The following is a 13235-nucleotide window of genomic DNA, read 5'->3' on the forward strand; positions in this document are numbered from 1 at the left end:
GAAATGTAATCAGTCTCCAGTAAGGTCTATTCATGGGTACTGGAGAGGACGGGCCGTCGGATAGTCGAACCTGAGATTCAGGAGGAGCAATGTGGTTTTCGTTCTTGCCGTGGAACTGTGGACCAGTTCTACACCCTCGGCAGGGTCCTTGAAGCTGCATGGGAGTTCGCCCCAACCAGTCCACATGTGTTTTGTGCATTTGGAGAAGGCATTTGACCGTGTTCCTGGGGGAGTCCAGGAGGGGATTCTCCGGGAGTATGGCGTATCGGACCCCCTCATACAGGCCGTCCATTCCCTATAATCCCGGTGTCAGAGCTTGGGCCTTGGGCTGCATTGCCGGAAGTAAGTCAATCACATTTCCAGTGTTTAGTTTAGTTTAGTTTATTGTTTGTTTCAAACAGAATAAAAATAAAAAATAAAATAAATAATACCTTTTCGAGTACAAGAAACCATATTTCGACCAAAGAAAAAAAAATTAATAAGCTATATTTAATATATACAATACAATATATTTCAATAATTAAATACCAACAATGGTAAGAAGGAGCCATTTATATAATGCACCAGGATTAACATCACAGTTCACTTCCTTCAAACCTCTCCACCTCTCCTGGTGGAGAGGTTGTAGGAAGTGAACTGTGATGGTCTTGTTGGGAGCCAATGTTATCACAGTCCATCTGAGGAACATCATGGAACGATGTTCTTTAGACCGGAGATGAAGCGCAAGAACTTCTTCTTCTTCGTTCGCGCTCCTTTGGTCTCTGCAAACAAAAAAGACATTAGAACGCCCACCATCCTCCAAATGCTCAGCGATCATTCAGGAGAAGATGTGACTGATTCTCACCATTTGTGATGGGGTCCACATGGATGGAAGTCTTTGTGGCACATTCAGGGACTTCCACCGGAGATTCTGGCATCTTGTTTGGGCCACTCTGCAAACTAAACACATAAATGTATTCCTGTTATCAAGACATCTGCAAGCATCCGATAAACCTCAGTCAGGTGATGGTGTTTGTGATAATCAGATGGTCTTCTCACCTGCCTGGTCTCTCCTCATCTACCGCATTAAATCGTCTGCCAGATGGAGCCAGCTGATCCGGGATCACACCTGGTGGAAAGGTGCTGTTTTTCCTGGAGAAGAAGCGAAATAACCTATTTTTCTTTTTCGGCTTCTTCTCCTCCTTGGTTCCTTTCTTCTCAGCGTCAGGCTTCAGCGCATCTCCTACTGCTGAGGTTTTTCGAGGTGGACTGCAAGGGTCTGGGTGGGGTTTTATGAATGGATGGTTGAGCACTCCCTCTGGTGTGATCCTCTTCGTAGGATTCAGCGCCAGCATGGCCTTCAGAAGCTTGATGCATGATTTAACAGCTTCTGCATCATCATTTTCCTCCAGCAGCATCTAGTTCAGGAAGCAATGGTCAAACTCTTCCTTATGATCCATGAGAACATCATCAATCAAGGTTAAAGAAAACAAGGAACTTTTAACCCTTACTCTTTTCAGATCATCCAGAGAATTCAGCTCCTGACCCGTGGGAAGAAGAAGTGGTTCCGATTCCTTATCAAGCATCTGAAGAAGCGCAACGACAACAACTTTAGGGGGAAATGCTTTCTGCAGGAAAGTATTTGTGTTTGTATGACTATCAGAAAAGAGTTTGCAGCTGTAAACATGTTATGTTCTTTGGAGTTGAGAAGCTTAAATATGCGTACCCTCCACTTTGTGAACATGATCTTGGTGAAAAAACGCTTTACGTGAATCCCCTTGTTGAGAACACGGTTGGACGGCATTCCCAGCAACTTCACCATTTGTGCAACCTGGAGATAAAACACCGCACAGTTATTTTTTCAGTTTTACTGAACTGTCCTGGGGGGTCCTCTTCAGAAAGCTGACCCGACTGAACACCAAAGAAGTAGGCTGATCTACAGGTAACTTACCACCTCTCTATCCACGGTGCCAGTAAAGAGATTGTTTCCCAAGATCATTTTGGCCATCACACAGCCCAGAGACCACATATCAACGGCCTCAGAAAGGGGAAGACCGAAAAAGACTTCTGGAGACCTACATGTAGAAAGAAAAAAAAGTGTACGTCACATATTACTAACATTAAAAGAGTACATGGAGCATGTCCCAAATGAAATAATGGGCAAGTATGGACAAGAATACTAAATACTTTAATAGACTTTACCTGAACCAAGGTAACTGCATCTCCATACCAAGCTTTAGTTCAGACCTGTGCCTGGCCAAGCCAAAGTCTATCAGCTTGACTTTACTGAAGGGTCTCTGTGGATCGACTGACATGATGTTATTGGGTTTTATGTCAGCGTGGATTATACCCATTTCCTTCAGCGCCAGCAAAGCTTCAGCCATCTGCAGAACACAGGGAGGGGTGTGTTTCAGAGATTCTTACAGGTTATAACCGACAGCATCGTGCGATTTCTCCCTGCTATTGAGCCTACCTGTTGAATGACGCCTCTGATGTCACTCAGAGGCATTGTTTTTTCCCTTTCACTCAGAAGCTCCTCCATGTCCTTGTCCAGCAGCTCCAGCACAGGCGCCTTTCCAAATGTGAAATCAAACCATCCATGACACTTGTTGATATTGTGCTGGTCAGCATTTGCAGCCATTAGCTCTTCCAATATGTTACTCTGTAAAAACATGACAAGTTATACATGATTGGTTTCCTGACATAGAAGTTAATCTGTTCACATTCATGAAGGTCAGGTGAATTCAGCTGGATGGAGTTTCGAAGGCAGAAAGGCACATTGTGTTACCGTTGTCGATGCATGCACTATTCATGTGTTTGCGATGCTTTTTGCACTTCTAAATACAAACTCAACTTATCCTGTGCTTCACTGACAAAACTAACAAAATGAGAGATGGGAACAGGAAACTCAACAGCTGGTCCACACTCACCTCGTTGTCACAATCGTTTCGACTCAGGGGCCTTTTTACAGCCACAAACTCTCCGGTGTCGTTCCTTCTGCACTTCCTCATTCCTCCAAAGCCACCATGTCCCAGGGTCTCCATTAACTCATAGTTGAGGAAGTCTATGCAGAACCCTTCTTTCGCAGCTGCTGGGTACTCACTCGTCCATGGATACGATCCACGGAGAATGAAGGGATGAATGAGAACGTCACTAGGCGTAATCCTTTTTTCAGGATCTTTTTCCATCATGGCAGTTAGAAGATGAAGGCACTCCGCCATCTCCAGTTCTTCTTCATGGGTTTCCTCTTGATGCATCTAGTTCAGGAAGCAATGGTCAAATCCACCATCAGTCAGAAAATCTTTTGCAAGCCGTTCCAGAAGTGTAGAAGAAGACGCACCAAACCACTAAAAATGATATCTCCATTTGTCATCGCCAAACTAACATTTAAAGCATTTTGGACAAAACACCAATAACGGCTGTTAATCAGGATTTTCAAGTTTTAATTCATCCATCCATCCATCAGGTGGAGGAAGTGGAGCAGCAGCCTCCTCAGTCATTACCTTAGAATGTGCAGATCGCTCACAGCCACGGAGCAAGAAGCGCATGACAGAACCCAAAGACCACATATCCTCAGCCTCAGATGACAGTAGGCCGGGAGTTCTTTCTGGAGAGCTACATGTGGAAGAAACAAACATTTTAAAGGCTATTTATTCTAATGTGATCCATGAATGATAGTGACTAGTGAAAAATAGCCTTCTGGCTAACTGGCATATTGACCGAAATATGTATTACTATGTACCTGATATAAATAAATAAATGTGAAAATTGTTGAAAGCATTAGACTTTCATGGAGAAAAAAAAATACACATTAAAATGATCAAAAATGAAAAATTAATAGTGAATATGTTTTATGTTTAACAATAAGCTGATACCAGAAGAGTTCATCTAGTATGAACCGGATGTGGAAGGTTTAAATGAGTGTGTTCACTGATCAATGCTGACTGCTAACATGCTGAATTTTAGCATGAGCAACCATCTAAGTGGCTAAAATTGTTGCTAGCATGAGCTAATAAACTGACCAGAGCTAACAAACTGACTTGAGCTAACATGCTTCCGGCATTCACAACCAATTCTGCTGACAATCAAGACACAGGTGGAAAATATCCTCTCCCTCTCTGGCAGTTACAATCACTGTTTTCATTGTCCTTACGTAAATTCATCCGCTTGCAGCTCTGGAGCCTTCCGGTTGTCGGATCTCAGCCGGGCCAAACTAAAGTTTGCCAGCTTGACCCTGAGAGGTCTTGTCCGTTCATCTTCCATGATGATATTCTTGGGGGATACGTTTCCATGGATCACCCCGATGGACTTCAGAACCTTCAACGCTGTGGCCATCTTGAAAAGAAAGTTGTCCAGTTTAAATGTGAAAGTTTACAGTTACTGGCTTGTCTATCTTTGTATGGACTGTGCTCATACCTGCTGGATTATTTCTCTGATGTCATTCAGGCTCAGCTTGTTCATGTTTCTGAAGTCATAACCTTCTAAGTCATCGTCTAATGGGTCAAAGGCCAGCCTCGTACTTCCCAAAAACCAGCCATGAAACTTGATAAGATGATATGCGTCAAGTTTTCGGCACATCAACTCCCCCAGGATGGCAACCTGCAGGTACAGATGAGCATCAATAGAAGGCAATCACTACAAAATGTATTAATAATCTGTAACAAATTTATTTTTAAAGAGAGAGATGTGTACCTACCTCTTCATAAAAACTATCCTTATCCTCCCGCTCTATGACAGTATATCTTGGCAGATTGGTAGGATCCTTGACCACATACCCAAGTAAACTGTAAATATCCATCATGCTCACACACACGCCGACACACACAAACAGACTCTCTTTGTTCTCGTCTGCTAGTTATATGACTTGTCTGCTTTGATCCATTTGCCGGACAGTTGAAGATGGATTCATTAAAGGTAAAAGATCAAAGCATTTAGCATAGACCGGTGTTAGCATTCATGCTAATATTCACACCGTGGTGGTGATCATATTAATTCTTGACAAGTTTGTCATGATTTAAAAGATGTAAAACATTGCTTTACTTCCCATTTTATGGCTTCAACAGTGTTCTTCAAACGCTTTCACTGACAACTAATTTTTTTCTCATCTCCCGCACTGACATGTGCATCCTATGCCCACTCTGAAAAATCCTCCTACATAATTAGATTTAGCTTTTAGCTTTTGATAGAATCGAGTGGAGCTATTGTCTGTCTCTGTGTTGCCCTGCGATGAACTGGCGGCTTGTCCAGGGTGTATCCTGCCTCTCGCCCATTGACTGCTGAGATTGGAAAATGAATAGAGTGGAGCTATCTCATGAAACATTTATTCAATGGATTAAGTTATTATGCACAATCCCAGCAGCACAAATTTTAACCAATGACACTATTTCAAAACCATTTAATGTACAACGTTCAACGAGGCAAGGGTGTCCTTTATCCCTGTTGCTTTTCACATTAGCTTTGGAACCGCTCGCTATAGCCGGAAGAACTCACTGAGGCATATCAGGTCACAATGTTGGAGGAACAACATTGTATCATTTATTTTTTTGACAGATTTAAAAACTACTATCCCCATTTTGATTAATTTAATAAAATAATTTCGTGAATTCTCTGGCTATAAAATCAATAACACAAAATCAATGCTGATGTTTTTGAATAATGATGGTGGTAAATTGCCTTTACCACCATCATTTTTTGATAACTTGAATAAATTATTTAGTCACTTTGTTTGGAATAATAGGAAAGCAAGACTTCATTTTAAGTTATTATATCTACCCTATGATAGAGGTGGCCTTCAGATTCCTAACTTACAATGGTACGATATGACAGCCCAGTTAGATTCTAAACTTCTCATTATTTGTAATAATGTGTACTTGCAAAAATTATGGTGGATTTAAAATATGGAAAATGAAGGGCATCCCTACTGTTAAAGATTTATATGTGGATAGAGTATTGCTTACATTTCGAGACTTATGTGACAAACACAAACTTCCTACAAAACATTTATTTAAGTATTTACATTTGAAATGTTTTATGTCATCTAGGATTAAATATGTTATTTACATTCCTACACTTTCATTAATTGAAGAAATAATTGAAAAATAAGGAGAAAAAGGTCTACTGACCATATATTATAATTTAGAGAGGAGATCAATGTAATCAATGTCTTGTAGACATTTTTATTAGTGCACCATCTTTGTGAAGTTTTGAACATTAACTATGTAGTTCAGTGTCCATCTCAACATCAGAATGATCCCAGCAACCAGTCAGCCACACTGGATGAGCCACTCAGATCAAGCTTGAGCTGTTAGCACCATCGTGTGGATATCTGCTGAAGAAAAAGGCCACATTAACCACTATCCACTTTTTGTTTTTTAACACATTGTGTTATTGTTTTCAGGGAAAATGTCTAACCTCGGAAGCATGTCCCACATCAGTGACTGAACTGTAACCAACGCCAAAGCTTCCAACTCAAAAGCTGGTTGTCATTCCTGAACCACGATGATCATTTCAAGCCTTCATGTGTGCTCTGAATGTCAAAATCAGGAAGACGGAGAAGGAGCCCTGTGAGAAGACCTGCATGTTTGTTCAGTGAACTAACACCCAACCTGATGTGGGATGTCAAAATGCTTCCAGGTATTTGGCCAGAAATCAAGAGACGGTGGTGATGACAGCTCAGAGTTACATTAAGGAGCGCTCGTATAATTAGTGTTTAATGGCAGCTTGTCCTCAGGCAGACGCATCACAGATTTATTGATTACGGCTTCCTGTCGGCTGTCAGAGATACTGTGAGATCTGCAGGTGCTGAAACTATTAGATGATCACTCGTAAGGCAGTTTTTGGATGAGGAGTGTTTCTCTGAATATTGCTGTATTATAGAATATCACGCAATTTATTATAACTTTTGTTGTTTGACAAAAAAAAACCTTTGGAACATTCCAGCACGTCTGTGTGCGATGTTCTCCTCCGTCCAAGAACAATGTTATCATATTATTTTCTGTCTTTATTTAACAGTGGTTGAAAACATTGTTGCTGTTGTTTTCATCACCTGATTGCCACTCAAGGTTTGTTCTTTGTTCTTTGCTTAAAGCAATGTTTTTATGAGAACTCCTGTGTAATTTTAATTGACAAAAACATTACATTTTTCTTTATATTTTTGCATCAGCCAACCTTGTTTTCCCTGCTTAAAATAAATCATAAGATACAGGCTAATTTGTATAATATGAGTATGAACATATTCAGAATGGCCTTCATACTTTTCTTCTCCGGGAACATTATTGATTAAACCGTTCTGAATAGCCAGATGAAGACCTTTATGCCCTTGCTTGTTAGAGAGCCTCCTGTGTTACCGGAAAATTAATTGAATCCTCATCTCCGTTAGAGGAACAAAGATGGGCCTGGAACTTGTATGAACCTCCCTGTGTCATTCAAGTGGTATAAACAAAGTGCACAGACAGGACTAAATAAAAAAACAGCAATGTGAATTATAGACATTAAATAGATGGCTTCAGTGAAGATCACCGTGCGCTGAAACAGCAAGCATTTCCTTTCTCCAGAGACTGACACATTGTTTTCTTTAACATGTCAGTACAGAATTATTATTTATTTGCCTTACATTATTTCAAAGATGAGCATTAAAAAAAGTATTTGAAACCTCTGATGGGCTTTCTGTGCAGATGAATTGTGTGAGCTGGTAAATTTTAGGATTTTGTTAATCTGGGTTTTATAGAAACTAATACCGTACTTGATGTCCTTTGTTAGAGCCATCGGACTCTATCTAATGTTTTCAGAGCTGTGTGGTCAGAAGAACTGCCTCGTCTGAGCGAGCGTGTCTCTGACGCCACCCATGACCTTTTGTCCCCTGTCAGTATGTGTCACTAATGCCACCGAGCACATCGGCTGTTTTCCTGAGCTGAGCCAAAGATCTCGCTGTAATGAACTGCTCATCGTGCGACACTAGAAGACAAGGTGGCTTCAAACGGCTTTAGATTTGACTTGTGCTTAAATGAAAAGAGTTGCAGATGCTTTCAGATTAACCAGATTTATTTTACAGAACCTTATACATTTTCACATGTTGGCACTGAAACACTTCAAAGTACTTAATGGCACTTATGTCTCCATAAAAAGGCCACAAAATGGAGCATTACAATACTCATTGAAGCAATACTTACTGTACATTTAAATGTCACTTTTAGTAGTTTGATGGGTCTAATCTGTTGCATTACAAATATTACAAATGACAATGACATTATGAACATATTTTGAAATGGAAAAGGCGAGAGAAAAAGCAGTGTGATACGCCCACCGGTATCACAAAAATAATATGAGGAAAATTAAACAAGTCTATTGCAAAAAATTATCAGGCAGAATCACACGTTGGATTTAGCATCCAAGTGTATTATGGAAGCCATGTTCCCTTTATAAATGAGCATGTCTGTATCAGAGGTCTGATTTACTCTAAGCCAATCCAGCAGTTAATTAAGGAATTGCCAGAACATTAGATAACCTTTAATCTTTCCTCTGACTCACTCCCTCTCTGCAACACCAACTCACATGTCAACAGCAAATGGCCTGCGAGTAGGCTGGTAGGGTTGCACATGCGTGTAACATGCGTGCAACCCTACCAGACGAGAGTGGATTTTCATTACCGCGGAGCTTTCGAAGGTGGCGGGAGGGGTGTGTGTGGGCGACAGTGTTGAGTTCTGCATGTCTGTTACGTCAGGAAGCCGATTCCTGAGGGGAAATTTAACCGTGGTAATAGAAATATTAAATGTTCGAGGCGCATTAATCACGATAAATGTCGAGGCGTAAGCTGGCCAATGTTGTTCAGCCCGCACAACTTGAACTTTAGTGTATTTGCATCTCTAATACTAGACATTTAATTGTCAAAATGTCATCTGAGTTACATGTTTTATTTTTTTAGAGATTCTGCCTGGGCTATAAATCGTAAATATCTCTTTCAATGCATAACATAAAGAATGTGAAATCTTAAAGCGTGACAATGACTCCAAGTCGATGCAAACAGATGACTTTAAGAATTGGGCAATAGCTCCTGACACATCTCCAAGTCAATGCAAACAGATGACTTTAAGAATTGGGCAATAGCTCCTGACACATCTCCAAGGGCTTCTTAAATGCTCCTCTTCCAAACACTTCAACATTGCTTGCTAGCCACGAGATCACATTCCCAGGGATGTAAGCGCTGCAGTTTGCCATGGAGAGGACCTCGACCGGCTTCAGTACACGATCCCAAATGTTCACCTGACTCAGCTCTCCCACAAAAGCTTGTCCGGCATCAAAGCGCCCACCCACCACATCCTGAAGGGGCCATAAACAGCAGGTTGTTACCTTTAAACAGCACCAACGACAACATCCCGAAACTGTCTCTCTGGGGTTGATTCATTGATCATAAAACTTAATGTAAGTAATTACCCCCCTTCTTATTTAATGCTGCAAAAACACTGCAAATTATGTGCATGCTTAGGAATACTGAGAATCCATTGATTGGGATTTTATTAAGTTTATGGAAAATAAATGTGGTTTATATTTTGAAAATTGACTGAAGAGTCAAAGTCAAAAGTAGTCCGAAATATAATGAAATCACACACTTGTACAGGGTAGAACGGTATATCCAGTACTGCAGTACTACTGCTGAGTATTATGTGCAGTTGGACTTTTGCGCTACGTGGGTTCTAATGTTTCGCTCCAATGTTTACCGTCTTCCTATCACAGTTTAGCGTTACTGGTTTCAGTATGGCTGCGACGATGACATCATAAACAACAACACGGTTGCAGGCATTCGCCAGAAGATACATGATTGTATTCTTTTCAGATCCCTAATGTATTTCCTTACCTGCTCCTGCCCCAGGATAATGACTCCCCCAGGTTTGATGGGATGCCAAGCTGCCAGGTTGTCCCCAGTTCCGAGCTTCACACCATCCTGGTAGGCCTCCCATTGGCCGTCACGGGTGGTCCAAGAGATGCAGATGTGATGCCACTTCCCGTCACGCACTTCCAAAGGCAACTGGGCAACCTGTGCTCAAAATAAAGTTTATTTAGCTGTTGTTCTGTTCCCATGATGTTTGCGGAATGAAAACACACCATAAAGAAAGTGACCATTGATTTGAGGTAAAAAAAACAAAAACATTTTGTGACTTTTATTCAGAAACTGCTTGCCTTGTCATTGATGAGCAGCTCTATTGGGTTGTTGCCCCATTCGATCAGTACAATCTCATTGGCCTGCCCTGGGACACCATAGGAGAACGGTGTCCCTATGCCGGGACTGGCGCTGGACTTAATCCGCATGCACAGCGTGAAGGCGTACATCTCTGGCAGGCTCGTGATGATCCTGCCATACAAGTAATTGGTCCGTAGAGGGAGAGACAGCTTGAACTGCTCTGGAGATTTGAAATCTCCTCCTCCTGCAATAAGACAGGCAGAGAAAGAGAGAGAGAGAGAGAGAGAGAGGGGAGAACGGTTGAGACAGGTCACAGCGGGTGCATGAAATTGTTCATCATACCTTAGGATTAAATAGAGGAAACAACAAACTCACATTCCTTTTTATTACGCAAACAAAAGAGTAATATTTAATTTCTGCTTTAATAAATACAATCATAATAATTCCTGCTGCCTTCATTTGAGCAGATCTGATTCATCTGTCTGTTTAAGCAAATTCAGATGAGTGCCTTCTTCCGCCTCTTCCCTTCTGAATTATGTAGATGAAAAACACATTGCATTAAAAAAATTAATTTCTTGAAATGTGCAGCAGCTTGTGACATTTTCTCTCCACTGATGTGCAGTCTCTCATCTAACCTTCTCTTCAATTCGGGGGGAGATATATTTTCTTTCGAAGTGTATTTGATTCTGACTTGATCTGTTTCAGGTGAAGGGAATTTGGCCTCACCTTTCTCCAGCTCACTAATCCGGTTCACCAGGGCGTTCACCGTGCTCTCGGTCTTCAGCCTGTAAGTGGCCGTGGCGTTGGACAGAATGCCCTTCTCCTCCTCCAGGTTACTGACTTTCCTCAGGAGCTGTTTCTCCAGCTCCTCAAGTCGACGCTGCAACAGCTCCCGGAGCTCGCTCGGGAAGGAGGCGCCGGATATGTTGGCCCGCATCTGCTGTTGCTATATGGAGAGGGCAAAGTGAGCAGGGCGTTGAGGCAGATAAAGGCACCCTGAGAGCTTAAAAGTGACGAGTCAAGTTTTCTGTTTGACTGATTGACTATGAAAAGAAATTTGTTTCTTTTTATGCAATCAAACAAAAAATGGATTTGCAACCAAAGAAAAGATTTGCTAACAAAAAATGGATTTTCAACCAAAAATAATGATGTTGATAGATAATAATGGTCTTTTTTGCAAATATTTTTTTTAATTGCAAATCCATTTTTTGTTTGATTGCATACAAATTTAATTGACAGGCCTGCGAAACATACATTGATAGTTTTGAGATTTTATTCATTTTTTTGGTTTGTTTTACTTTTTGGGTAAAATGCAAGGATTTTTTGGTTAGATATTTCTTGATCTTATTTTTTTTACAAATATGTTCAAATCCATGCCATTATTGTTATATGCGGGATGCTAACATTTTGGTAATTATAATTTTAATTTAGTGAGGAAGACGTCACACACTATAGTTTGCAGACAGAAGTTCTCAATGTCACACTCGACCCTGCGTAATAGAAACGTTTATATCAATTAGACAATTAACCGTGTTCTTACAAACACTTGTACTGCAGCTCCGTGATCTACTCAGATAAGCAGCCATTGGTGTTATAATCCTAGAAATCCGTAGCGCGCGTCAAGCCGCTTTTACGCACGGCTCAGGCACACAAGGCTGCGAAAGATTTACCTCCAAGTTCTCCAACCGGTCCTTGAGTCCCTTCATGGTTTTTCCAAGACCTTCTACTGTGTCATTTGGATCTCTTGGGACATCTCCCATTGTATTTTGTTTTTCTTTGGCCCAAGAACCCCCCTTGGTCTTTTTCTCGCCCGTGGCCGCGGCGCACAGAGACAGCTTGGTGGTCAGCTCGTTGATGGCGCCTTGCTGTTTGGAAATGTTCTCTTTCTGCTGTAGAATCGTTTCCCGCAGCTGCATCACGGTGTTCCTCAGCTCCTCTTCCTGGCTCCCGGTGTACAGTTCGGGTAACAGTGTGACGGGGCAACTGGCGTCGCCGCTGAGCGGCACAGCCCGACATATGTACCGCTTTCCATCGTCCGGTTGGCCGTTCGCGAGTTGACTGCAGCCCAGGACACAAAAGAAGAACGATCCGAGGAAGGTTGAAGACATGCTGGCTCAGGAAAAGTCAAGCGAGAAGTGGAGAGTGAAGACTAAATCCGTGACATCTTCCTGTCGCAGTTGAATATAGCGCGTAAAACGGAACTATGTCTGGTGTTAGTGTGGTGCTGATCGGAGAGCTCCTCTGAAAAGAGGATTACCAAAGAAAGGTGTCGTGCAACAAGATCCTGGGCTGGCTGTAGTAGGATGACGTCACCGCCCAGCTGGGGTGTATATTTAGCACTTTATGTGTTCATAAATCTGTTTGGACATTTAGTTGCACGTGAAGACTGTGAAGTGTTGATGATCATGTAAAAAATAAGATTTGTAATACCTCAAGGACAGGAGCATGTGATCAGATTTTGTTATAGTTTAATTTGATGTAATCCTCATTTCTGTTTGGGGCTTTTTGGATTGCTTTATTGTTAAATGTAACACTAAACGCTGTCTTTGCTCACGAGGACAAGGGACAAGTCATTTGAAGGACGTATGGGACTTTATTCTAAGGCTCCTTTTCAGATTATAGAGTTTGGATGTTTATGATTACATTTCATCAAATAAGTTGTTCATGGCAATAATAAATCTTGCTCCAGAATAGAGAAAATTTGTATTTAAATTTTTTGTCCACAAGTCCTTCTTAAAGGGGACATATTATGGGGGAAAAAAAACGTTTCCATGTTTCTACACTAATATTTGGTGGTTTTGGGTCATTACCAATGACTGCAAAATTAAGCCATCCAGTCAATCCTGAGAGGTTTGCGTAGTTCTGTCATTAAGTATTGAAACATGTCTGGCAGCGCTTTCGTCTGTAATGTCACAATGGGGGGGACGTTTACGATATGTGCATGCACTCTCCCCGTGTCTGCGCTCCGCACGTCCACGCTCTACCTGTGGCTCGTGCATGAGTCGAAGAAGAAGAAGAACAGAGTGGATAAAGTTTATTTTTGGTAGTGATATTCCGGCATCTGTTTGCTATTTATTTATCT

General features: G+C 41.5%; 1 protein-coding gene across 1 annotated transcript; it reads right to left on the bottom strand.

Moving 5' to 3' along the window:
• Positions 1-9063: 9063 nt before the first annotated feature.
• On the bottom strand, positions 9064-12261 carry nptx2b (neuronal pentraxin IIb). The gene is made up of 5 exons (XM_068754889.1): positions 11824-12261; positions 10880-11099; positions 10153-10397; positions 9830-10009; positions 9064-9294 (listed from the first exon to the last, which is right to left on the bottom strand). The coding sequence occupies exons 1-5, from the start codon at positions 12259-12261 to the stop codon at positions 9064-9066; spliced, it is 1314 nt and encodes a 437-aa protein (XP_068610990.1).
• Positions 12262-13235: the final 974 nt, after the last annotated feature.

This window comes from Brachionichthys hirsutus, chromosome 21 (genome assembly GCF_040956055.1).
Source record: "Brachionichthys hirsutus isolate HB-005 chromosome 21, CSIRO-AGI_Bhir_v1, whole genome shotgun sequence".
NCBI classification, from domain to species: Eukaryota; Metazoa; Chordata; class Actinopteri; order Lophiiformes; family Brachionichthyidae; genus Brachionichthys; species Brachionichthys hirsutus.